This window comes from Typopeltis vanoorti, chromosome 25 (assembly GCF_054136105.1).
Source record: "Typopeltis vanoorti isolate ZY-2024b chromosome 25, IOZ_Tvanoo_1.0, whole genome shotgun sequence".
Taxonomy (NCBI): domain Eukaryota; kingdom Metazoa; phylum Arthropoda; class Arachnida; order Uropygi; family Thelyphonidae; genus Typopeltis; species Typopeltis vanoorti.
The window spans coordinates 5,982,628-6,010,502 of record NC_143573.1 but is presented as its reverse complement, the minus strand read 5'-3'; the positions used below and the strand labels follow the sequence as shown (position 1 = coordinate 6,010,502).

Sequence of the window (27,875 nt, the reverse complement as noted above, 5' to 3'; positions counted from 1 at the left end):
ATTGAAATTTTGATTGACGACTATACCAGTTTTAAATTAATTTTCATTTAAGGCCTCCGAAACAAAATCGATGCGTTTGGTTTGTATTTGACAATATGTGGGTACTAACAGATAATGAAAGGTCATTTTCAAAATTGTGAGTCATCCATATCAGGTAAGAAAAAAATTCAAAGTTATGTTCAAAATCACATTCACTGAAGTTCAATATATTTAATGTGTTTGTTTGAATTGCTATTGCTTTAACTATAATGATTTTAGTTTACAACTGCATTCTATTTTTTTCTGCAGGCTTGTACTTTGGAACTTTTCTGTTTACCGCAATAAACTGGCGGGATGATATTTCCACGTGGAAATTAGAATATTACACCTATGGTAACCTGAATCACTGTGGTCTGTGAGGTAACGTTAAGTTTATAATACTGTGATTCTTTCTAATTGGCGAAGGCAACGATCTAGTTCGTCTCGTGGGCTCGCATACAGTATGTTATTAACTACCAAGTGACATATTACTAAGTCATCCTTTTCATTGTTAAGCGCTTATATTGTAAAAGTGTTTACATTTCCGTTTCGTATTCTTTATAATAATCATCATCAAGTTCTTGAAATATATCCCTCAGGGTGCAGAGAATCTTATGACAGCACTACATGAAAAGTTATCTTCATTACTGACTTCCTATCAACAATTATGCTCTACATTAGCTTGTTATCTGACAACATTCTAATATCAGCACATATTCCGTTTGTTGTAAGACACTTTTACTCTATCAATCCACCTTCATCTTGGTCTTCCTCTGGGTCTTATCCCTGCCAACCTGGCAGAGAACACTTGTTTTGCTAATCTTTCTTCTCCTATTCTTTTTAAGTGACCATACCACCTGAGATTAGCTCTGCTCACACATTCCTGGATGCAGCTTTGTGAAATTCTCTCCTAATATCCTGTTTCTTGATGTCCTACTGACACTGATGCTATCTGCTCACACCCCTAATCTTTCTAAGGACTCGCATATCTGCGGTCTCTACTCTTTGGTCAAGTGTTTTATTTCTACAACAGCTTTCAGATTCATAAGTTAAAATTAATTTGAAAGCTTGTCTTGTATACCATTAATTTAGAGTGTCGACTAATTTCTTTCTTATTCCATATACCTTTATTCAGTTGACTTCATACCTTATGAGCTTTATTAATTCTGTGGTCTACTTTCACATTTATTTTATCATCGTAACTAAAATTGTGCCTAAATAACTGAACTATTTTACTTCTTTAGTTTCTACATTCAGCATGCTGTTGATGCTTATATTGATGTTGATGAATAACTGTTGAATTACAAAACATTTATTCAATTTATTCAGGGAATCTTGCAGACTTGTACTGGATTCAGAAGTTTAACATCATCTGTATCAACTAAAGAGCTAAGATTAACATCTTCACTTTTGATAACTGATTTAATACCATTTTCCGCAATAATGTGATCCATATCGATAATGAATAACAGCGGAGATAATATGCACCCTTGTATCTTATCTGATTTCACATCAAACCATCTTCTTTTACTTCCTTCAAGTCTGCTGATTTACAGCTTAAACAGAAACCATGCATTGCATCATATAATGTCCCATTTACACCATATAATTGTTGTGTTTTGAGGAGATTTCCTCTTAGCACCTTGTCATATGCCTTTTTCAGATCTATAAAACTTAAATTCAGATCTTTGTTATATTCCCATGACTTCTCAACTATTTTTTGGTAATGTGAAAATCTGATCCTGACAGTCTCTATTTGGCGTGAACCCAGTTTATTCATCTCCAACTCCTCCACCACAATTTTTCTTAGACATTTCTCAGGAATACTTGCATAAATCTTACCAGGAACACTCGTAGGGAAATACCTCTGTAATACTCGCAATCAGGTTTATTTCCTTTTTAATAGATGTGTACTATGATAGCTCTGCTCCAATCATCTGGATTTTGGCCCTTTGAATTATGCAGACACTGTAAAGCTTTGATGTCCTTCAGCATTTCTGGTCTAATAACATTTAGTCACCCTGCCTTTCCATATTTCAGGCTTCAGGTGGGTTTTCTACTTCAAGCATGGATATATATTCCAGACGGCATTCCTTTCTACCACCACGCTGCTGTCACTGCTTGTTTCATTTAGCAATATTTCAAAGTAATTACTCCATGGATCTAGAATATCTTTATTACGAGTTCCATGCCCTTTTATTACTCCTAATTCCTTTACGTATTTCACGTAGTTTTATATTTTTTATTGCAAATCCCTAATAGTGAGATACCATGGCAATCGTGCAGCTTCCACAGTTGTAGAACCACCAACATTTTGGAATCCCAAGCATATGTTGAGATATTCTATATGGTTTATATGGGTTTACAGTCTTGTTATTTAATTCATCAGCTTGATTAGTTGTAATTGCGGTTGACCCAACCCAGTTTATAAGGCCATGTATATTACGTCTGTAAATAGCTTAGGTTTTCTAAAGATAGGTTTGTCTGTTTTACTGGATGTTTAGTTTCCAGTGAGAGAACCCTACTTCTCCCGTATCATACCGGCTAACTTACCCTCATTTTGAAAGTCCTAATTAAGGTTCTTCATAAAAAATTTAATCAGGGAATTAAGGAAAAAAAGACCTAGGTTCACCCCCCCCCTCCTAGGTCGGGATGTGAACCTAGGTCTTTGCGACCAAAAGGCTTCTATACCGACTGAGATAAGGAGGCTCATTCTTCAGTATGGAGAAGGTAAGAAAAACATGAATATACATCTCTGCACAGAATTATATAACCTGTTTAGAAATGAATATATTCAGAAGGTTCCTTGGAGTATTTCTACGACCTCAAGAAACCAAGGCATCGGCTAATCGGGACTGTTTGAACGGTGTGGAGAAACCTACCAAAGCGCGGTTAGACAGTTTTCTCTAATGCTTTAGGTCCACTCATTATAGAACTGTCCGATGGTTTTGTGTAAAAATACATTTGATTTCAGCTGGATGTGCAACTATCCATTTACCCGAGCTCGTTGCATGGTTGTTTCATTTTAAGACAATTCTACGACTTTAAACTCTTATGGATTGAAATTGATGCAATGTTTCAGTTTTAGCTGCATTGAGCATGAGTGATTATTTGCTTTTGTCTGTTTGTTAGGTTCTTTGGGTCTGGTGTGGTTTACCCTTTGGCTTGCAGTATTCGTAGCTTCGAAATTTTCTAGAGAAAGCTATATGAGATTAGAAAAAGAAGAGAATGCAGATCGAAACAGAATTACACAGGTAAGTATTGTGTACGATAATGTTGTGTGTATGTGTGTGTGTGTGTGTGTGTGTATGTGTGTGTGTGTGTAAATATACAGAAGGAAATCCATGCGTAGAGTGCTGCATACTGGAATCAGCTTCGATAGTTATCATGTGAATTGGGAACGTCTTTTAAGAGTCTGTTATGATCATCACTCAGGCACAGCACTTCGAACTCTATGAAATATATTTTTAAGCGAATCCACCACGATCAGTTTAAGTCTCATTGGTCAGGAACGTTTTCAACTCACTTGAAGACTACTAAGCAGAATGGTGGTCTCACACGGAGTAGTCATAGTCATCTCTCACCAAAAGACAAAGCATACATATTTTCATACGAAGTATAGGTCGTAACCTCGATTCATTTCAAATAAAGTTCTCCTTTGTTTTCGGGAAAAGTCGTCCTTTCTATGTCACTTATATTCAGTAATACCCATGCGCTCAAAGAAGGTAAAACAGCACTTCGACGTCCATTTTATTCAAGTTTTTCATTTCACAACAGATCATATCATTGGCTTCTCAAGCTCTAAAGGTTTCTCCAAAATATAGCGTTTCATGGCATAACAAATCCTATTCATAGGTTCATGAGCTCCAAAGGTTCCTATTTTTATAAATTTTTATAAATTAACGAATTTATATAAATTCGTTATCTTATAAGTAGTCTGCCTTCTTCGTACAAATCGCAAATCTATATTATGCCTGACAAGAAATAATGTTTTGCTTTTTACCATTAGCGAAGTGTGAGCGAACATAAGCTTACGATGATTATTTTCACGCGAGGGTTAGTTTTCCATAGTAACAACTGAGTTCCCATTGAAATGTTTAGCATCACCTAATATGCACCTCGTATCCTTTCCGATGTGTGTATTGTCGGCCCAGAGGTGTTTCCACCTTTTTGGACATCTGATCGGTGGGCGTTCGACCACCTGTCGAAAGAGTCGGAATTATAACAACGGCAGAAGTTATATTTCTATCAGGAATAGCTAAATTATGGTTAATTTGAAAGCTTGATTAGAATTAAATCTTCTGTATACAATTATACTAGTTCTGATGTATTTGAAGCGATTTCTTGTCAAACACCTCCAGATGTAAAGAAGCTCAATTTGCTTCAAATTGCAAGTTAGGAAACGTTGTGATATTGAGGTGGCATCAAAAAAAACTTAAAATTTTCTGACTCCACCCAAAGCTTATAACCTTTGTTCTTTATTCTATATAAGAATGCGATATCGTATAGCATATACATGATCTACGCTTCATAATATCTAAACTGTATAGGTGCCGCTGTTAAGCATTACATTTAGTAAATTACTTAGCAGTCGCCTATACTTGAGTTGTTCTTTGGGTGATTAGTGCTATCTTTACTGGTAAGTGTAGAGATTATCTCAAGGAGTTATGACGGATACCTGTCGCCATCTCGTATCCCTAATTGTAACTATTACTGTTTACTGTTTTTTTATTTGTTCGCAATTGATGTTATTATCGGAGGAAAAGTGGAAAAAGAAAGCCTTGAAAAGAATTACAGATTCTAGGAAAGAGTGGAGCATCTCTTTTTTTTTTTTTTAATGCGTGGCACTTCAACAGTTCAGACAATGTTTATTGTTCTCAATCTAATAGAGAAGTTTAAAGAAAATAAATATTATCATCACATTACGTTTATTTTGTGATCTAGAGAAATTATAAAACAGAATCAGAGGAGGAATTTTGGCGAATATTGAACAGAACAGAATTGCGTTCAGGTGTATGATAAGTTAAATATATTGATTAAGGGAACTCTAGCAAGTGGGAGGAGTGCATTTAGAAACGTTTTCGATTTATTTCAATTATTTAAATTATATGTTGGAACAGTTGAAAGAAAAGTTACGAGGCAATGGCTTAAAGATAAGTCATCCTAAGAAAGAGTATTGGATGTGCACGTACGATGATGGGATAATTACTGATGGCAGTCAGTAGAAGTGACGAAGATTCGGATTCTGAGGTTAATGTGCCGAGTCAAAAAAGGAAAAAGCATCAGAAAGAGTTTTAAGATAAAGAAACCGAAGGTTGCTCTAATTTGAGAAGATTGCGGAATATCTGGACGAAAGTAAAGTCCCAGTTAAAAGAATAACAAGATTACAGATGGTTGGAGTAAAATTTGGCAGAATTCTCCATCCCTTCCCCCCCAAAAAAAATGCTCCATAAGAAGAGAATATTAATTCATCTCACATAATTCCTAGAAGTTGCTTTGGCTGTGATTCCGAACTAACAACCCTGCGCATATTCACACTGCATGCATGGCGACATCCAGAGCTGAATTCCACTGCTAGCAAACATTTTACCAAGCAGATAAGGATTTTGTTCTCTTTTCCGATTACAGTTTACGTGTTGTGTTGTGAGAAATATACGCACTGATGAAAATGGGATCGCTTACTTTTTTAATGATATTGCAAAGGAATGCGTTTCTGCAATATTGTGTGTGATGGATATTTAATTGTTTTATTCCCTATAATTATACTGTGATAACGATTGGTATTCAGTTAATGAAAAAAAATGAAAAATATAAATTTTTATAGTTAATAAATGCACTTAAGAGCATCTTATGGACGAGAAATAATGAAAGGCATTTGTTTCTACAAATAACGTGCTTCTATTGTGTAGGTGTCTTCAATAATCGGACGAAGTCTTACTTCCAAGGAAGTTATTGCCATAGGAATCGCCCAGTTCGCAGCGGGATTCGAAATGTATCGGTTATTTGTGACAACTGCGTCCTTTTCCTTGATGTACGGATTAAACACAACTTCGGTAAGTGCATTTTGATAAAATAATTTCAGAATATTATATTTATGGCTATTTTGCCTGGTTCTGTTCATGAGTCCCCTGTTTAAATGTCATTGGCTATTTACTCACGAATTCTTAAGGCATTGCAGATGCATATTTACCAATAAATATATGTAGCATAAAGGAAGAGAAATTTACACATACCTTTTTCCTGGGTGTTGTGGCTTCTCTTCTTTCTGCGATGTGCAAACTACTGCAATTATGCTGTTTTGGCAGGAAGTGTGTGTGTGTGTTTGGGGGGGGGGTTATAGGCAATGTGAAGGAATTAAAATAGAAAATGGATAAAACCCGTTTTTTCTATAATATATATATATATATATTATTATTATTACGGATGGGCAGAGCGTTTTTTTTATATATAGGTGGGAAAGGGCGAAAGGGATTGAAAACAGCAACTGATTTTTTGAAGGGGGGTTGTGGGAAAACGGGGTTCACAGGGTGCGGTCCGTTTCGACTATGCTTGGTCGTCGTCTGAACAATGGAGGAAGTGGATGCTATGTCAGGTCGGTTCAGTGTTTCTGCTTTTGAAGTGTTATCGCCTATTGGTCGCGGTTGTGACCTCAATATTACGTTATAAAGCTTCCAAATCTCGGAGATTATGTAGGGCCTGTGGACGTTGATAGACTTTGCGTCACATTTTATGGCTATTGTTTCCGATATTCTAAGCATTGTTTCATTGTCTTGTCTGTCTAATATGATGTCCTTGCGGTCTGCGGGGGTATGTTTTTGTTCAAGGGCGTGAACAGCTATTTAAGTTTTCCCTGTGCTTTGTATTCGATTTTTCTTTTTGATGTTGCGTTTTTTAGTGTTTAAATGTTCTGGAATAGGGATGTTACAATCACGGAAGTGATCTTGTAGTCTTGCCCATAAAGACCTGATGGTGGAACCTGTGTAGGTGATATCACAGTCTTTTTGGCAGGGAAATTTATAGACTACGTTGTGGTGTTCAAATATTTCTTTTTATGTGTGAGATTTTGTGGGTTTTAGGAGATTTACCAATTTTTGGTTTGTGGTGAATACCAGTTTGTAGTCAGTATGTTTGAAGATGTATTTGCAGGCTTTGGATGTGTTTTGGGTGTATGGTAGTTTGATAATGTTTTGTGTTGGTAAGTTTTTTTGGTACTTTGGTTGTTTTGTCGGGTTTTGGCCGTCCTGTTGGCGTAATTTATTAGTTGTGTAGGATCGTTGCGATTTTTGAAGATCTGGGTTAGTTTTTTAATTTCTGCGTTCAGATTACTATGAGCAAATAGCCGCATATATAATAGTTTGCTAAGAGGAGTAACATGAGAGTTTTCCCAGAAATAATATCTATCATTTCAGAGTTTCACTTTCATATTACTGAATGCTAATTCTGATGTCGCTGCTTTAGTTTTATACTGGTTGTGCTCAATAAATACTTGGCAGAAATCATATTTGGATAGAAATCAATCCAGTTTATACTTCGATTATACTGAAACTCAATCGTGTATTAATGTTCATGCAGAAAATTCATTTCCACTTCCGCTTTTTCTCTAAATGACTGTCTCGGTCTTACGAATGGCTTGATGCGGTGCAGAATCAAGCCTGCCGATACAAAATTATTAAATCGATTGAAAGTAAATACTTCAATATTAAAACAATTAACGTAATTAAAGTTCGTTATCACGAGGAAGAAACTCGAGTTACTTCACAAATCTAACGTCATACTACAAAACCGGTTCTTGGAAATGGCGAAAGTAGTACAGAATTCTAGTAATTATAAATGACCGGACTTTAACACATACGTTCTAAACACATTTTGAAGTACTTCCTTACTTCCCTTCAATAGTAACTACCTACAGAATATCATCACGAGGATCCAAACTCTCGCTTTCATCTTCATTCAAGTGACTGTCCATGTTCGAAAAGCGATTTCGCGTCCTGTCATACAGAGTACATATCTTTGAATTTCCAAGAAATGCTACTACTTTAAGCTGACGAAACGTTGTGTGTAAATATTCAAGTTGGATAGTAAACTATTTTCTAAGAGAAGTCTAGAGAGGAGTTTCCTCCTGGTGGAAGGGAACTTCATTAGATATATACGGTTGGTCTAAATATTTTGAAAAAGGACCCCTGGACCTCAGTACAAAAATAAAAGTAGTGGTTGAGATGTGCAGAATGCTTACTTACATATCCAGAGTGGTACCAATAATATAGTAGACTCGAGCTACGAGTCTCTTTCTGGATACAAAATAAGTATAATTCAATTGAAAGTTTTGAGGATGTTAGTGAGCCGTTATTGAAAGTAGGATTTCATTTTTATGGAGTCGAAACGTATTCTGAACAGAGGATGCATTAATACGGTTGAATATTTGAGGTTAGGTGTACACTTATGCAGACATGTAGGGATAAACAAAAGTTGTTATCCTCGGACTTGAGAAGTAGAGTGCTGAGAAGAAGAAGATGGTGGAATTGATTTTTGATTTAAGAATTGGACCTTTGGTATGGGATGTAGAGAACAGTAACTGTAAATAATTCATTGCATTGTTTGAAGAACATGAAAGTGGATGAATTCGAACTAGCATTGAGATATTCACGGATTTAACTGAGTATAGCATACAAGTTAATGTATAATCGATCATCTGATTACAAACACATAGAGATGGTAGATTATAAGGTATATGTGGGGTATCGAAATGGCAGAGAAAGAAAACTACTTGTTTCATGAATTGTGCTTGAAAAGGCTAAGAGAAGAAATGTGAAAGAGAATGGTGATGTCAGGTTGGATGTTCACCATATATAGTTTTTTTTTAATTAATTACAACAGGATTCAGTGGATTGCATGAGAGTGGAGACAATTAACATTTAGACATTTAGGAATGCTAATGAATATGATTTAAATTGGACAGATCATGTTATTTATAAGAATCAACTAAAGAAGCACTTTGATTTTGAAGGAATGTGAATCTCAGTAATTCAGGGAGGTGGGTGAATGAATGGGTGACGGGTAAAGCTGTTCGGACTTTCACTGAGAAAAAGGAACAGTTCAAGGATTGTCTAAGTTTTAAGAAGAAGTATCGAGAAAGTATAAAGTCGTTGACATATAAGTAAAAAAACTGTACAAACATGTAAGGAAGAATGTTGGAACATAGTTTGTTCTGAGAGTAAACACTGTTTGTGATTTATTAGGTTGACTCAGGAATGGTGGGCGTAGGAGAACGTTAAATCGTAGATCTTTTCGAATGATGTTGGTACCGAAAAAAACTGGAGGAAACATTCGAATCTTCTGAGACAGAACAAGAAGGAATATATGGAGACACAGGTGGTGAAAATGTCGGAGGGTTGGCATAATTATTTTGAAGAGAGGTGCGAGATTTTTTGTCTGGTCACGGAATGCAAAGACTGCTAGACCGAGAGAAGTACTCTTGGAACTATGAAAATATGGAGGGGGACAACTAGTAAGGATATAATACCTTCTTCTTTTCTTCCTCCTATTATGAATATATTTCCAAGTGAACTGTTTCGACCCCAGCCTAGCATTTCATCTGTCTGCCTTTATTTCTATGACTTTTTGGTTTGTAGTTCGTCACCTTCCTTGGTATTCTATCATACAACACTCGTTCAAGATGCTCTTTCCATTTGGTTCTGTATTTATCTATTGTTTCCTTTATTGATGTTTGTTTATTTCTTCCAGAATGTCTTCATTTTTCTTTTTATTTAGTCTTGCATAACCTACTGGTTTTCTCGTTATTTCATTCTGTTCAGAGGTTATTTTCTTATCTCTTGATCTTATTGTCCATGCTTCAATGCCATGCAATAATGTTGGTTCTGATCCAATATTATGCATTTTCAGTCTGCTGTTTTGGTGATTATTGCAAGCCTTAATGTTTTGTTTCTTATTCCATTGACTTTGGAGGACTTGTTCATTTGTTACATTTATATTTGTAACTTCATTTATAGTGTTTTAGTTCGGATGGAATGTTTCCTTTGAATGCCATACTCTCAGTTGATTTATTCAGAGAGTGACGTATTATTTTGTTTCATTTATCAAATGTAGTTTATACACGACCTTTTTGTAGAGTGTCCTCAATTATTTCAAATATCATACTTAATCGTCTGCAAAGAGCGAAATAAAATGACTTTCTATATGAATTCCCTCCATTCTGTTATTATTTCCTTCATACATATTCCAAATTGTATTGAAGAACGTGAGCATCATCGTATAAGACCGCCTGTCATGTCAATTGTTTTGGCTCTGTTCTTGCCTCACTTTATACTTTTTTCTCACAAGAGCTGCACAGTGATTGCAATAAATTTATAGGCAAGTAGTTTTAAGATTACGAAAACCATCCTACCTGTGCATCTTGTCAAAAATGTTTTCAATAATATAATAATATTTTTCTAAGATGAGTCCTCTTCTTTTCTCAACTACTAGTTGGAGGCTGAATAAAGATTCTGTGAAGGATTTTGCTTTTCCAAAATCATTCTGTTCTTCATTTATAATTTTTCTAGTATAAGATTTATTCAGTTCTTTAGTATTTCGCCATATATCTTTTAACTTCTGTTTAATAAACTAATTCCTCTGTATTTGTACCAGTTATTCTTACTTCATTTTTATAGATGGGAATCAGACTTCCATGGATCCGGTGATTCGATATTCTTCGAATGTTTTTTATTGAAGCAAGAAGTCGAAGGAGAAAATTATTTCCAGCGTATTTTATTGGAATTTGGTTTTCTATTGGAGATTTTCCATTTTTCATTCATTTTAATACTTCTGAGGGAAGGTTATTGGTTCGAATATTATCGGTTACATTTTCTAAAATCTTTGAAATAATAATTCTGACCATTTATTTCATCATATTCGAATATAGAAGTGATTTCGTCATCTCAGAGAGGGTTGTCGCGTGGTAACGTCTCTACGTTCTCTGAGATATTAGGTGGTGAATGAAGGATAGTGATTTTCGAAATAATATCATTTATTCATTTTATTAATTACTGTATGTCTATGTGTCGATTTCCCAGTATTACTGCTCAGAACTGAGATGACACAGATTTCTCGATGAGGAAGTTGAGAAAGGTTTAGATTGTCGTGTCAAATACACCCATCATAGGTTTAGTTGAAATCACACTTCACAGGTCAATTTAGAATAATATTCTAAACACACTCCATATATTTAGAATATTATTCTAAACACATGGCATTTACTGATGTATGGAAAAGGAAGGACAGCCTTTGAATGTGAGGCAGAAGATTCACAGAAGATGGATAATTTACGATAAGACATATTCATATTTCGCATACAAACAGAACTCGGTAGGAGATCATCATGGACAGATTGAATTTGCAAGAAAATGTTCTACGATACTTCTAGCATCCATTTGAACATTGGTATGGACATGTTCAACGGATGCGCAAGACGTTGATGAATTGGTCGCCGCCAGAAGAAACGGACTCGGCTTACGTGGAAATCAGTATTTGTTTTGTTGTTTTTTTTTTTTTTGGTTTTACGGCAGAGGTAACTCAGCCGATGAGGCGGTATGCATTATTTATGTTATATCTGTTTTTTATTATCGCCGGCCTGTCTGTTTTGCTGGATGTAAAACCAGAGTTTTCGTGGGAGAGGAAGCTGCCACCTCCGTATGAGTCTGGCTAACTTACCTTCCATTGAACAGCTTCCAGTGCCTGAATATCGAAATGAGAATTCACTCAATCTAAAGACGACTTTTATGAATCTGTGAGATGCCGCATTAGACTAAGAATGTTGAAGACACAGTTTTAACAACCGATAAGTCCCAGTAATGAATCAGCGATTACACTGAAATTCAATGGAAATATATGCGAAAGATAATAGAATTCTAAATATATGAAGAGCCAAAGGCTTCAATTCGGGGACGTGAACTTATTTAAGTTAAGGGATATTACATCCCATATTGTTTCAGAGCCGAATAAGAAACTCAACGAGTTTCATGCCGAATATAGTAAATATATAAAGTACGGCGAATCCAAGCGTAAGCAAATGCCTGGATAGTGCAGCACCTGACCTTTGAAGGTAGTGCAAGCTGAGGCAACTCATAGAAACGGTGGAGCAAGCTCCGATCACTATTACCTTCAAGGGTCAGATATTTGCTTACGCTTGGAATCGCCGAACTTTATATAGTTTATATATTCGGCATGAAACTCTTTGAGTTTCTTATTCGGCTATGAAACAACATGGGATGTATTATTCCTTAACTTAGATAATAGAATTGTTTCTTAACATATGTAAGAAAGATAAAAAAAAAAAAAAAGAAAGAAATAATACGACGTATTCTGTTTCAGACGAAATTATTGGTTGTATTGGGATACTTCTATGGTTTTGGCATCCTCATTCTCGTCAGTTTAATGTGCGACTACCTAATTTTTCAGCGTGGATTGAACGCAACGCTAATACGAAAGGTGACCACGTGTTTAGGTAAGTTCAAGCTTTTTTAATATTTTTTTTTCAGAAAGTTATTCATAAATTAAAGAGAGAGAGAGAGAGAGAGAGAGAGAGAGAGAGAGAGAGAGAGTTTTATTTATTGAATTAATACGCCTTGAATGTAATTTCCCCCAAGGAATAATCATCGAAATGCAGGCCATCATTCATCGATAAAAGCATGCAGACCAAAGAGTTACAGCAGAAAATACGCACGCCTTTCTTGCTTTACTAAGAATCTCGCCTGAACTTATGCTATTTAATCGATCCCTGTGTAATGTCACACTGATTATGGTCATGTAAGCTGCAAACCATAAACAAGGCTTCGACTTAAACTTTGGCGTAAAGAGGATGGTGCGGCAGATTCGCAATTGAGTGCAGCGACTGATAATCCAAGGAACTGCGGCGAGCTAGCAAAACGCAAGTAGGTGTTAACAAATGGGTAATGTCGTAGGTCAATACGTAAGGAATAAAAGTTCGTTATGAAATAACGAACCCGATCGAATAAAGCTTTTTTCCTCCTTCTGGAACATTTAGAGCTTAAAACATTAAATATCATGATCTTTCACTAATTTAAATATTTTCCTAATTCTCTTACAAAATCATTAGGGATGGATCCCTGAAGCTGGTTCACTGGATCAGTCTGGTTCATTCCTAAGCAGTGTCCAGCTATAAAATGGAGTTCATATGGCGATTTTTATACGAAATATGAATTACCAGTTGTATCCTCCACTTTCCGCACAAACTCGGACATTAAAATTAACAACTGTCTGGTCATAAATGTTCATGTATGTATGTTACCAGTAAATGACTGCTTAGACCTGTCGTCGTTTCGCTTTGAGTTGGCTCAATTTTTGATATGATCACAAACAGTGGAAAATAAAAAAACAAATACAAATTTAGTACAAATTCTGGAGATCACTTCCTTATTTATTTATTTATTTATCGTACAGCTTGTACACATGGTGAACACTTTCATTGCCAAGCTGAAAATTGGAATTTCGTGTGGTGGCCAAATTTTTTTTTTATTTAGTTAGCGACGTCCACGCGATAACGCGTGATCGGTCGTTTGGTGAGAACTCTCATCGCGTGATCGCACGATATCGTTCATTGCCAAGCTGAAAATTGGAATTTCGTGTGGTGGCCAAATGTTTTTTATTTTTTTATTTAGTTAGCGACGTCAACGCGATAACGCGTGATCGGCCGTTTGGTGAGAACTCGTATTGCGCGATATCGCGTGATTGGCAATAAACGTGTTAAAAGACAATAAGATATAATACACATGAGTATAGATAACATACACATATGTGATAAAAAAATAAATAAGAAAAGTCTACATTCAGCAAATACAAATATGAAATTTATGACAAGCATCAGACAGAAGATTAGTCATGTTTTAACATTTAGGTTTTTAATCCAGGTGATCGCCTCTGGGGATAGGTCAAAGATGTCCTTAAACTCACCTGGATATGCCGTCAGCTCGCATTCCTGTACTATATGGTAAATGGTTTCGGTCTCGGCTCCACAGGAACAGTGGGGATTTGGTATCTTACCCCACTTTGAAAGTAAGTCTCCTCATACACCATGGCCTGTACGAATCCTGTTAGCCGTTCGTCAATATATTCCTGGGCAGGTCAAATCCAGATGGTTTTTGGAAGATGTTTATGTGATTGCGAACTTCAGGTGATACTGGTTGGGACCACAGTACATCCCATCTACTCATCATACTGTCATGCTGGCTAAGAAGATTATGGGTGGTTTTTATGGCAGGTCTTCTGGATTTTAGTCTATTACATAAAGCATCTGGAATAAATTCATGTATTGGGAGATTTGGGTTATTTAAAATTCTTTTATATTCACGAAGCAAGGCTTCCTGTCGTCGTAGTTCCGGAGGAGCAATATGGCTCAAAGTGGGGAGCCATTGTAAGGGTGTACTCCTAATGCAACCTGTTATTAAACGCAGGGTGGAGTTAAGTTGAGTATCTAGTTTATTGACATGGTAACTATTGAGCCAGACAGAAGCACCGTACTCTGTTGCACTGTAAATTAGACCCATTGCAGTGCACCGCAGAGTTGTGGCACTTGAGCCCCATATAGTACCGCAAAGCTTCTGAACTATGTTATTTCTGGTGCGAACTTTAGCAGGATATCAATCATATGCTGTTTATATGTCAGAGTTCTGTCCAGAGTTATTCCCAGATATTTAGGTGTCGGATTAAACGAAATTAATGTTCCATCAGCATATATCTCTGGTTTTTGATTTACAAGACTATTGTTCAGGTGAAAGCAAAAACATTCGGTTTTACCAGAATTTGGTGTTAATCTGCATTTTTTTTTATAGAACTGCCATAAAGCCGACAGATCATTTGTCAATATTTCTTCAGTTCTTTTGATGGACTTGTCGCTGATCGCGAAAGCTAGATCATCTGCATAAGCAAACTTCCTGCTGGCTGTTTCAGGAATATCTGCGATGTAAGGCTAAAAAGCAGTGGTCCAAGCACTGAGTCCTGAGGTAATCCATTCTTAAGCACTCTCTGTTTACTGATGCTTCCTCCGGTGACTACCCTGAAATATCGATCACAGAGTAAGTTGTTTAGGAGATGACCCAATATTTTACATGGGATGACCTTAAGAAATTTATATATGAGTCCCTCCCTTCAAACAGTATCGTAAGCCGCTGTTAAGTCAATAAAGACTGCAGTAGTCTTCGGGCTTCTTTGAAATCCTGCTTCAATGTAGGTTGGTAAGCTGAGAACTTGATCTGTGCAGCTGCGATCTCTTCTGAACCCTGCTTGTTCTACTGGAACACGTTCCAAAATTTTTATCACTAATCCTGTTCAATATTAGCCTCTCCAACAATTTGTAGGTTGCACTTAAAAGGGCGATAGGACGATAGCTTTCAGTTCTGTCTGCTGGCTAACCTGGTTTTAACACAGCAATGATTTTTGTCCTCTTAAATTCTTTAGGAAAGCATGCGCTTTCAAGTATATCATTAAAGAACTTAGCCAGCCACGATCTTGCATAAGGTCCACAGTGCGTCAGGAATTCATTATGAACATTGTCAAATCCAGGAGCCTTCCCCATTTTCATATTTTGAAGTGCCGAGGATATTTCCTCACGGGAAAAAGGCAAAGATAATTGCTGATTCTTTTGAGTCATTAGTATGTTTTACTATGTTCTTTATTTATCGGAGCTCTAGAAAGCGAAACAATATGAGCAGCTATCTGATTCGGATCGACAAGAGGAAATTTCTTTGGTACAGAGGGGCTTGAACCAAGCTTTTTAAGTAGCGACCAGGCTTTCTACTAGAGTGTTTGAAATCTATGTTTTTAGTTATTTGAATCCACTTTCCCCTACGAGCAGCGTTGAGACTATGGAGCAGTTCTTCTCCTATCTCAGGATTCCTTACTTTCAAGGAATTCCCGATACAGCGATTCGCTTTCATTGGTCCATCCAGGCACATATTCTTTTCGGTAGCCTCGAGGAATGTGTATTTTTGCCACCGCTATAACTACTCCAGTGAACCGTGTATAGTTTTTATAAGTTGGGGGAATTCTTCTAAGGCGTGCGTCTAGGTCCGCAGTGAAGTTTTTCCAGTCGGCTTTTTGGAAATTCCATCTTGGTCTAGGAAATGATGTTATCACTGGAATTTGGGCTCCTAATTCCATAAAGATGGGACGGTGCTGGATATTTGGAAAAACCTCAAGAATATGTCTGAAAGTCTGCAGATGCTGATTTTCGCTATCAGTGGAGACGATTGTCAAATCTGGGTTATATTCCTTATTCCAGGCTCTTGATTTAAAGGTGCCTTTTCCCTTGGCATCAAAAACCAAGTGAAGACGGTAATGATCTGCCTATTCAGATAATATTTCCCCGTTTTGATCATTCCGATCGTATTTCTAAGATGTATGATGACTGTTCAAATCCCCAGAGTACACCTTTGGGTGGGAGAATGTCTGTAGAACATCATTTGGCCAAACAGTTGCAGGTGGTTTATATACATTCAGAATTGTAATGCCCACTATTTTAACAGCGATATTATGGATTTCGTCATCAGTCGAAGAAGATATGATATCAGCACAGCATTTTCAATACCATTTGGACATATGTTATGTTGCCGTAGCTACGATTGTAAGTAATTCCGAGAATGTCGTAGGCAGGAATTATTGTTCTAGATTTAACTTGATCTTCAGTTTCGATAAGTGATTCTTGAATGAGAAGTAGATCGACGTTTTTTTCTCGTAGAAGTTTAGAAAGACATTGACATTTTGATGCGCTAATACCCTCAACATTTAACTGGAAGACACGGATATTATGTCCAATATTCCTTATCAGCTGGTTCGAAGAAGAACCGTTGTGAAGGTTTTGAGTTTCAATGTGTAAGTATGGTCAGGAGATTGCACAATTGCACAATGGTCTAGCCGCCAGTCGCCCTAGCTCTTTAGCATGACACAGGGTGCACCAAGAGGAGGCGAGCTAGATTTGCACCCTGATCACATCCTGAAGGAGGTAATCTGCAGAAATATTGTGGAGGAACTGACTCTCGTCTTAAATCTGCATTTCATTTCAGAATGAATTTTCATGGGCTGTTTGAAACGTGCAATTTATTTGTTTCACTAGTGTGGAATTCCCCCTGTTCCTCTACAGCTACCTAGGACTGGTTGAGCCCTCCTAATGAGAGTTTAAGTACTGCTCGTATATCATATGACTGTAACCTGTGTGTTCACAGGGCCGGTTTGCCTGCTTGCGGGAGAAAAAACCTCAGATAAACTGGGGAGAAAACCCTGCTGTCCACGCAGAAGACCGGCTAACTTGGTTATGGCTGAGAAAGATCCTTAAGATTCTCACGTCGTCATTGCGAATTGAACCTAGGACACTCCATCCCAAGGCATATGGTTACGAAGCGCATAATCACTAGTCTAACCGTACGGACTGAAACGTGCAAGAAGAAGCTATTAAGGGACTTTTTTACGATTTGTAGAATTTGTACCATTTTATTATCTGTATTTTTAGTATTTTAACTATCTGTAGAATAAAATCGGCACAACGACACTACTGGACGAAGATCAAAAATTACAGCAAGATCGTATTTTTGGTGTGATGTAGTTCTTCCAGCAGGGATAACAAGGGAGTCGTGTGACACGTGATAGCATCTCATATAATAAAGATGGTCTAAACCGTACATAGTGAACCTATGGCACGCCTGCTAGAGGCAGCACGTCAGAGAATTTTGCTGTCACACAAAGCCTACTGTAGTAACAAGGCCCAGCAGCTGGGCCTTGTTACTACAGTACTGAAAACTACAGCTGAAGTTAAGAACCTCTAGCCAATGGCTGAGGGCATAATGACATGACTCAGCCGATAAAAAACAAATGTGTTTAGTCGCTAAAAGTTTTCATTATTTAAAAGCTTATTAATTAACTCAAGTTTATTATCTTTAATATTTTTAGCATATGAAAAGTCACCAGCTGCAACTTTGTCAAAACACGTGGCTTCTAAACATAAGATATTAAGAGTAACATGGTAGTGGTATCTGTCATATCTGCCGGGCCTTCTTCCTACAGAAGGCTGTGAACAAATACAATTTTTCTTTGCGTCAGTCGAATCATTGCAGATCAGGCTTTCTCAACCGTTGGGCCCTGGCATCAAGAGCGAGAGGTTCTCCTGAAATTTGCCATTTCAGCTTTCTAAGCATTTTTCACGAATAAATATTTTGTAGTGGAAATATTCTGAGGAGAATAATATTCGTGAATGTATCAAAAAAGCTCAGACCCAGAACGCCTAAATAACATCTATGTAGGAAATGTCAGTGACGAAGCCACGTATTTTTAAACGTGGAAATATTCAAGAGTGATCTGGAATTTTCAGACATCGAAATCTTTTAACATTCGAAAGTTCGTTGGCTATCCTACGGTGAAGTTCTTGAGAGGTTATGTGAACTCCGAAAGGAAGTTGAGTTGTTTCTAATTGATAAGAAAGGTGGCCTGTCCCATTATTTCCAGGAAAAGAAATGGGAAGCCAAGCTGGAATATCTCAGCGACATATTCTCTTACATAAACGATGTGAATTTAAAACTTCAAGGTCCAGATACAACAATACTGAATGCTCTGAACAAGATCGAATCATTCAAAAAGAAACTCAAACTCTGGTTTAATACGATTCCAGAAAGAAATAATGAAATCTTTCAGTCGTCCTCAGATTATATTAAGGAAGTAGGTGATTTTTGTTCACAGATTTCAGTTTCAGATATTATTGCAGCTCTCTTGAAAATGTTGTTGTCGTTTTGAAAACGTATTATCCCGAACATGAGGATCCCCAGAGGCATTCTGTGAACCCTTTGTTGAACACAAAGAGACAGCCCTTTCCCACGAAGAAACCCTTCAACTAAGTGAATTATCATCGGACAAAGGACTGGAAAGTACTTTTAATTCTATGAGGAATTCGAAATTCTGGATAAGAAATAAAATTAATATCCAAATTTCCATGGAATATCAATGAGATTTCTGCTTTGTTTTTCCACTACAAATATTTGTGAAACTGCGTTTTCTATCATGACGTCTTATAACCAAAACAGAGAAACCACCCACCTGCAACTTTCTGACTGTCTCCGTTTGGTTATCTCTTCAATTCATCCCAGAATTAATAAGCTAACGGACAGAAAACACCAACAAAAGTCTCACTAGACTAACTAAAAACGTTCAAAAACTCAGTTAAAATAAAAGACACTGAGTTTAACTTTTTCAATATCTTATAATTGCTGTGTTAAAATGATGCGTTTTTAAATACAAAATATGAATACAATCCTCCACGACTGACTAATGAGAAGTGAAAGCAGAGCGCGAAACAGACAGCAATGGTAGGCCAGTAGAGATAGAACAGCTATGAAGATGTGCATATAACTGGTGTGGTATTAACAAAAGATCACGCGACCCAAAGACATAGGCAACCGACAATTGTTGAGTTGAAATGCTAATTCTCTTCAACCTAATTCCATAACATCTGAAACTGTCATAACAACATTCACTATATATTTCTTAGTTTTAACACATTCATGAAGCAGTGTCGTATGTTTTACCAACGGAACTTCTCATTACCGGTGGGCCCAATTCACACAAAGTTTCAACCCTTGGTTGTATTTAACAGCTGCATGTTTGCGTTTGAGCTGGCAGGCGAACTCACACAAGCATTATGTGGTGTGCTTCAATGACTAGTAGAATTTTATTTGAAGTTAGCCTTTGTGATCTCTCGTAATGACATCGAGAATTTCAAATGCAATAAAAAAAACACTTATTTCATGTAATTAAAAAATTGGACAATAGTTTTAGATACAGTGTTTCTGGTGCAACATATGGTTTTGCTTGAGTCTGTACAGCACATTTTCTGTAAGAGGGAACATATGATTCATTAGTTAGCGCCATTTTTATTCCAGCTATCTCTAATTGCACTATTTGTTGAGAAATACATTGCAGAGACTGCAAAAGGCTCTGTAATTCAGGAATAGATTAAAACTACTTGTTTTTCTTGCATCTACAGTATAATGGCTGTTCGGGAGAGCGTGTTGTTAACCACGGGGAGCGAGTTACTATCGCCTCACCGTGAACATGTTTAAACATTTTTCGTGTGCGAGGTATATGAAACAAAACTTTTTAATGTATTTTTTCGTAAAGAAAAATCACGGCAAATTATATTCGAGTAAATACGGTAAGCGTTTCGCCGACAAGTTGACATCCTTCTGCGCCTCTCATGCTCAGCTGATTTGTATGGTGAGTTACAATGCATAAATATATTTCTCACCACCGTTTTTTTTTTTTTCAAACCGACATTGCTAAAATCAATTTAATAATACAATAATTGATTTTACACTGAAAGTATATTATAAATTTTTGGTGATCAGAATGAGATATGTCAATGAAAATTAGCACAAATTAATTTAATAATGTTGGTCTGAGGAAACTACAATATGCTTAGCTTACAAGATTTGATTAGTCCAGTGATTAATAACTGACTTAAACGTACTTTTATATTTGTCAACATGCCACAACGTTTACATAAGTGTACTAATACTCTTTATAATTTCGATTAGTTTAATGTATGAACTTTAAAAATATGGGAAAAGTATTTACGAGTAAGTTTGTTGGGACCAGGTCCTCGTCTTATCGAAAAAGAATTGAGAACCACTGATCCTTAGGATTGCCGAACTTCTATAATCACACGTGCGTTCTTTATGCATTTCGCCCCGCACATCCGCCAGTAGGCAGAATTAAGCAGCGAAAAGTGTATTATTGTTGCGCATGAGCACTATTTTGTTTTTGCTCGAGTTTTTACTGTAAGTGTGAATTAAGAAGGTCATTTAATTTTGGCATATAATAAAATGTTGAATTTTTGAAACTATAAAAAATGCATTTGATTTAGGTTTTGAATTTTTTGTTACAGTTCTACTTAACATGGTTGGTGAAAATAAAAAGCAGTATGTGTTTTATGTTCTGGGGCAGTTGTGTGCAGAACGTCATCGGTAAAACGGCATTATGAGACAAACCATAAATCGGTCCTTGAGAAAAGCAAGGACGAACAGAAAGAATTTATTGATCGGGCAATTAAATATTCAGTCAACAAACCTAGTTGCAGTAGTTCAAATATAACTGCTGCTAGTTTTTTTTTTTCCTCAAATGTAATTGTCAAACACGGGAAACCTTTTAGTGATGGGGAATATATAAAAGAAGCATGGTTTAAATGCGTACCAGTTCTCTTTGAAGATTCTAAAAACAATAAAAAATTATTCGCAGAATAAAAGATATGCCTTTGGCAGGAAATACGGTGAAAGAATCTTGGAAGTGGCTAAAAATATAACTCATCAGCAAAAAACAGATATACACCCTTCTGGTTTAATTTCTCTTTGTGTTGATGAAAACACTGACATAATTGGATCAGCTACTTTAGCAATTTTTATTCGTTATTGTGTTGGGAATAATATCAAAGTAGAATCGATCAGTTTAGCATCATTAGCAATAACTACAAAAGGAACAGATATCTGCGATTCAGTTGTAAGTGCACTTGTTGAAACAGATATAGATCTCTCCAAAATTATATCAGTAACTACTGAAGTATGACTGGAGAGGAAAATGGGTTTGTCAATTTATTTTCCGAACTTATTGTGCATTCAGTTCTGGGTTTTCATTGCATTATACATCAGCAGGTTTTATGCGCAAAGGCTAGTTTCAAGCCACTGGAAGATATTATCAGCCTTGTAACAAAATTGGTCAATTTTATATCGGCACACGCTTTAAATAAATGAAGATTGATAGAATTATTAAGTGAGGTAAACTCAGTGTACGATGGTTTACTTATGTAAACGGCCGGTGGTTAAGTCGTGGGAAAGTTCTTCAAAGATTTGTTCAATCTTTAGATGAAGTCAGACTTTTTTTTACATAATGAGAAAATCATTGAAAAATACAATCAATTAATGCACGTCGAATGGTTTTCGAAATTTGTGTTTTATACTGATTTGTCTTTACATTTAAATTAATTAAATGTTGAACTTCAAGATGTTAACAAGGCAGTTATTGCCATGTTTGATTTAATCAAAGCAAGCGAAGCTAAATTACAAATTTTCAATCGTGACGTTATTTCCAATGCCTTCCAATATTTTCCAAATACAAAAAAATTCTTCGCAGATCTAGAATCTCATCAACAAACAGATCAAGTTAAATTGACAAAAGCGTTTTCTACAGTTATTCAGTAGATAATCAACGAATTTTCTTCAACATTTACGAAGTTTGCAGAGACATCAAAATTTATTTTGCATCCAGACTCAACCTCAGCAGATAAACTCAATTTGGAGATTTTCGAGTGGCTGAATTTGGAAGATATAGAAATGCAACTAATCGATTTTGAATCCAGTTCTATATGGAAATAAAAGTTTGTCGATTTGAGAAATGACTTGCAAATAATTGAAATTGATCGATTCTTGGGCGCAATTAAAAAAATGCAGAAGAGGAAATAATGAGAACTTGGAATGCCATTCACGAAACCTTTTGTTGTTTAAAAAAACTAGCGATGGCTATATTATCAATTTTCTCCTCTACATATGCTTGTGATTCATTATTTTTCGAAATGAATTTTATAAAAGACAGTTTAAGAAATAGAATGACTGATGAATCTAGTTCCGCGTGTGTGTGTATTACTAACAGTGACAAAATATGAATCTGATATAAAGCATTTGGCATCTAATGTACAACAGCAAAAATCTCATTAATAAATTAATAAATTGATAATAGACTGAAACTGATTTGTATACGACAATCTGTATGTCAAATTATGAGTTCATTTTTATGAAATTCTATGTTAATTTTTAAACTTCTTTCAATAAAATTCTGCAATTAATTTTCTATTAATTTCCCCCTATTTAAAACTTCCAGGCACGTCAGCAACTCGATAAATATTATTCGTCAATTTTTGGCACGCGCACGTTAAAAGTTTCGCCAACAAACTTTCGTTTGTGGCGAAACTTTGCTCGAGATGTGAGTATTATCTAGAAATATAAGCCCAGTCCTCACTGTTTATAGATTCAGCTCAGCATATGCTGAGCTGAATATAAAAATATAATGCGCTTCAACTTTCATGCATTTATGTGATGAAGTCATTTTTTCAATGAATGTTATTCTTAAGTTATGTGTGATACTTTCCTTTACTCTAATGTTTAAATTCAATGAATATATTGAAAAGAAGTGAAAAAAACGTTGAAATGGTTTCACATGTTTTTTTTTTTTTTTGATCGTTAGGTTTCGTGGTTTCGGCTCTCTTTGTAACCATTTTGACAGCAGTAGAAACTACAGACTATCGTATCATCATGGGCATATATTTCGTATTTCCCCTTTCTCTGGCGTTTTCGATTACTGGTAAGTACTTTAATCTCCAGAAACTCGTACCGAGTAAGCACACTTTTAGTTTGACTCCAAATTTCAGTTAAGTAGAAACTTGCAGGATTAAAATAGAGGATAACACCAACACCTGATTAATTTTTGAAGTTAGGGAGTGCTGTTGCACCTGAAGTACATTATTTAAAGGATGAGTTGTGTTTTACAAGTTTATCCTGGTGGATTAAACTATTAAATTGGGCTATATATATATAGTTAAAGGTGATATTAAGATTGTAATATCGATTATGAGGACAGATTGAGAATTGGTGGATTGAAAACACATACTCTGTGTGTGTGTGTGTGTGTGTGTGTGTGTGTGTGTGTGTGTGTGTGTGTGTGTGTGTGTGTGTGTGTGTGTGTGTGTGTGTGTGTGTGTGTGTGTGTGTGTGTGTGACTGAGAGAGAGAGAGGAATTTCTCTAATTTTCATTCTCGCCATAATATTTATATAGCGCCTATTTCAGCTCCTTGTGGGTTTCTGTTGTCGAACGGCAGTTTGTTTATCATGTCAGGTACGTAGAAGTTTCCGGTGGCTTTTCTGTAGTGCTTATTGTACTTATATGTTATGTAGTTTGTTGACTGTGGTCTTGTTATTTGGTATATTGTTCTGGTTGCTCTGAAGTAGTGTTTAACATGGCTGTGTAGTGGCATAAGTGTTTCACCTTAAATATTTTGTGTTCTGTCCATGATACTCGCATAAGTGTGGGTTGTTCCCAGAAAATCAGTTTTACCATTTTATTTTGCAACCATTGTAACCTGTTCCTGAGCAGATTGCGTATCTTAAAATGTTTCCACATAATGCTTTATAGATTAGTATTTTTCTTTGTGTGTCGGGACAATATCTTTCAATCGACATAGTTTGCTTGCTTTATCCTAAGTCTAGGTAGTTTGTATGGCTACTTCAACTTTGATCAGCATCGAATTCCGAGATAGCGTGCTGTTTTCACATGTGTGAGGGTTGTGGTTTTAGGATCAGCGCTTCGTGTATGTGATAGTGAGATATTTGGTTTCTGTGGGTAGGGTTTGCGGGTTTTTGAATATCATGAAAACTTTGTTTTTCCAGGGTTTATATATATGCCGTTTTCTGTTAGCCAGTTAGTGATATGATTGATGTCGAGTTGCATATTTGTGTAAGCGATATTTGCGTTGTTGTGAATGGATGCTATGGCCGTGTCATCTGCATACTGGAAGATTTTACTTTTTTAGGGGGAGTTGGCTTATGTCGTGTGTGTATATGTTAAATAGAATGGGAGATAGGACAGTTCCTTGCTGTACTCCACAGGTTACCAATACCTCTTTGCTGTACGCTGATCCCATACATGTGATGTTTTTTCCGTTTTCCATGTATGTTTCAAACCACTGGACTAGATGACCTCCGATTCCGATATGTGTTAGTTTCGTTAACAAAGTTTTGTGTGTTAGTGTGTCAAATGCTATTGTTAGGTCAATGAAGAAATACTAATCAGTTTTTATACAGTACAGCGTTTATTAGATCCGTGAAATCTTCCAGGAGTGTTGCTGTTCCTTTATTTTTTTGAAAGCCATATTGTTTTGTGTATGAGTTGAAATTTTCCAACGTATGTTGCAATCATTATTTGATTACAGACAATGTGGCGATGGGTTTGTAATTATAATGTTTCTTTTCCATGTTTATGTATGGGTGTGATTAATGCAGTCTTCAGTGTTTCAGGTATGTGTCCCATTTCGAAGATTTTATTTAACAGTTTTTGTATAACTGGAAGTAGGTCGGTTGAGTGTTTCTCGATGTCTTTTGGTCTGATTCCGTCTATCCCCGGACCTTTGTTAGGATTAATTTGTTGAATTGCCAGTGATAGTTCTTCTTTTGTTACTGTGGGGAACTACATCGACTGGGTTTGCTCGTGGACCTAGTGGAGGATGTTAATTTGTGTGAGGAAAGGTTGTTTCTTGTAGTGTTTGGACAGAATTCACGAAGTGCTGATTAAAGTTGTTTGTCAACTACTTGAGGGATTTGGGGTCGCAAGTAAAGCTGTGTTTTATTGTTTCTGAGGCAGTGGTTCTGTGTATATTGTCCAACATTTTATTATCGGGTGCCAGGTTTTTTCCTTTATGTCGTTCTGACCTGTTGTACATTTGTTTCCGTGTTGTTAAGATATTCCGTTTTCTTTTGTATTCAGTTCGTTAAACGATATTGTTTGGCAACTTATTAAGTTGTTTCCATAGAGAATCTTTTGTTTGTATGTCTGTTAATCTGTTGTCTGTTATCCATGGATTCTGTTTCGTTTGGGAGAGTGTTTTTATTTTTGTTAATGCTTTGTTATATATTTCGTTAAATGCAAGTTTAGGGTTATTATGTACAGCTTCAGCAGAGTCTAACGATGCTATCTGCATCCAGTCTGTTTTTCTGATTTCGACGTTTAGTATTGTTTCATTTAGAATGTTATAATACTGTTTTGTAGTCTCAGTGAGTTTTATGGGTTCTGGTTCAGTGTGTAACTGTAATGTTGTGAAGTAGTGGTCTGTCAGTTTGCATGTTATGACGGCTGCTGTGTGGCTGTTTGGAGGGGGCGCGTATATTTATATGGTCGATACAGGATGAGGTGTTTGCATTTCCGACTCTCTCTTCTCGTGTATACGACTGTATGGAAGGGGTTATGTTATATGCGGATAAGAGGTCTAGGTATTGTTCTGTGTTGTTATTTACGTTCCTAATGTTTACATTCATGTCTCCTATTATTATGAAGTATTCTGAGGCGTCTACTTCCGTGGCTGAAAGCCATCTGTTTAGTTCATTTAGAAATTTTGTGATGCTTAAGTTCGGTGGTCTATATATTGCGTTTAATATCAAGAAGTTTTCTTGTTTGATGTTTTTAATTTCGATGCATACGTTTTCTGCAAATTATAATTTGTAGCTTATTTCTGTTACGTCTAGTTTCTGTTTGGTAAATATTATTATATCACCGCCTCGTTTAGTTTGTCTCCAGTGTTTGTGTTGTTGGAAGTTTGGCATTTGGTAAATCTTTGCCTCTTCGTTTGTCGTAGATACTTCAGTCAGTATTAAAATGTCTATGTTGTCTATATCTTCCTTCAGATAAGCTTGCGGGATCAACCAGAATTGTGAATGCTCCTGATGTTGATGTGGAGAATATATAATCCTTTTTTGGGGATAGTCGCTTGTTTCCATTCTATTATCGATTTCAGAATGTGGCAGTTATCATGTTCCAGGGTGATTACATCTGTTTGGTGGTCTGCGTTCATGTGAGTTGGTATGTTGTTCCCTTCTTTACTACTCATCAGTGTTCTTTTAATGTGCAGCCTATTGAAGTCTTCTACAGATTTTATTTGGATTGGTTTTGGATATCGTATTTTTTTAAGGAATATTTTACTGTCACTTATCCATATAAGCCTGTAATTTTTTTGTGTTTTAACTTTCCTTGTTTGGGAGAATAGTTTCTGATAATATGGTATTAAGTATTCGGACAAGTATATTGGGGTATTGTCGTGGGCTCCATTCAGATGCTTGACTACTGGTTTTTTAATCCTGCTAGCTTTTATTAGTGTAATTTTTGTTGGGCTGTTAGTTAGTCGCACCACGAAGGGGGGAAGACGAGGATTACTTAAATGTTCCGTAGCAATTTCTGGGAGACCATCTATGAGGAGATCATTTTTATACTGCTGTTGGTTTAAGAGTTTAGTTGTTGTCGTAGTTCCGTTTTCTCTTTAACTAGATTATGCTGTCTTTCCGTTAGCTCTTTAACGCAGTTTTTAATTTCTCTGACGTTCTGTAATACGTCTTCTACGGAGTTATTATTAAATTTAATAAATTCCTCATATTAGTTGAATTTTTCGATAATTTGTTCTGTAAAACAACCGGCAATAATAATAATAATAATCTTTTTTTTTTTGTGCCTCCATGTGCCTCTCTCAGGACGGTTCTCGGCGGGAGTGGTCGCCTGGTTGAGAACTGCTTTTTACATTAAAAAGCGGTTCTCATGTTAGCTACTTTTCTTACCTTTTTAAAGAACACTTGCGGTATTAAAATCTTATGTGACAGTATAAGAAATGATTTCGTCCAATTTTTAACTCATGGAAGGAGATAAATCGACTGAGTTAACACGCAGTTAATAATCAGAAATGTCGTTTCCGCATGGCCTTAACTCAGCAAAAATATTCGTTAGAAACAGCAATTCAATTAATCGAGGGAATTGCACAAATGCGGATTTACAAAATTAAGCCTCCTATTCACTGGAGTACTAGCTGTTGATTACATGAAAGAAAATTACTCTATAGTTTTCTTTCATATAATCCATCATCTACATAAGCTATATAAGCCACCATCTAGTCGGGATTGTCCTTCCTCATACATCAGAGTTGCATGCTGAAGGACAATGAAGAACTATTCGTCGTCCATCCTGTTGTATGAGATCAGATACTTCACGTGAAACATGAAGCCTTATATCAC

General features: G+C 36.2%; 1 protein-coding gene across 2 annotated transcripts in view; it reads left to right on the top strand.

Moving 5' to 3' along the window:
• Nucleotides 1-27,875, top strand: part of LOC150092506 (vesicular glutamate transporter 1-like) — a 58,072-nt gene that overhangs the window by 22,232 nt on the left and 7,965 nt on the right. For both annotated transcript variants that reach the window (XM_090414490.1, XM_090414489.1), the window contains 4 exons: nucleotides 3,151-3,272; nucleotides 5,928-6,071; nucleotides 12,385-12,517; nucleotides 23,299-23,415. In XM_090414490.1, the coding sequence (XP_090270616.1) occupies nucleotides 3,151-3,272; nucleotides 5,928-6,071; nucleotides 12,385-12,517; nucleotides 23,299-23,415 (516 nt within the window). The remainder of the gene's footprint in view (nucleotides 1-3,150; nucleotides 3,273-5,927; nucleotides 6,072-12,384; nucleotides 12,518-23,298; nucleotides 23,416-27,875) is intronic.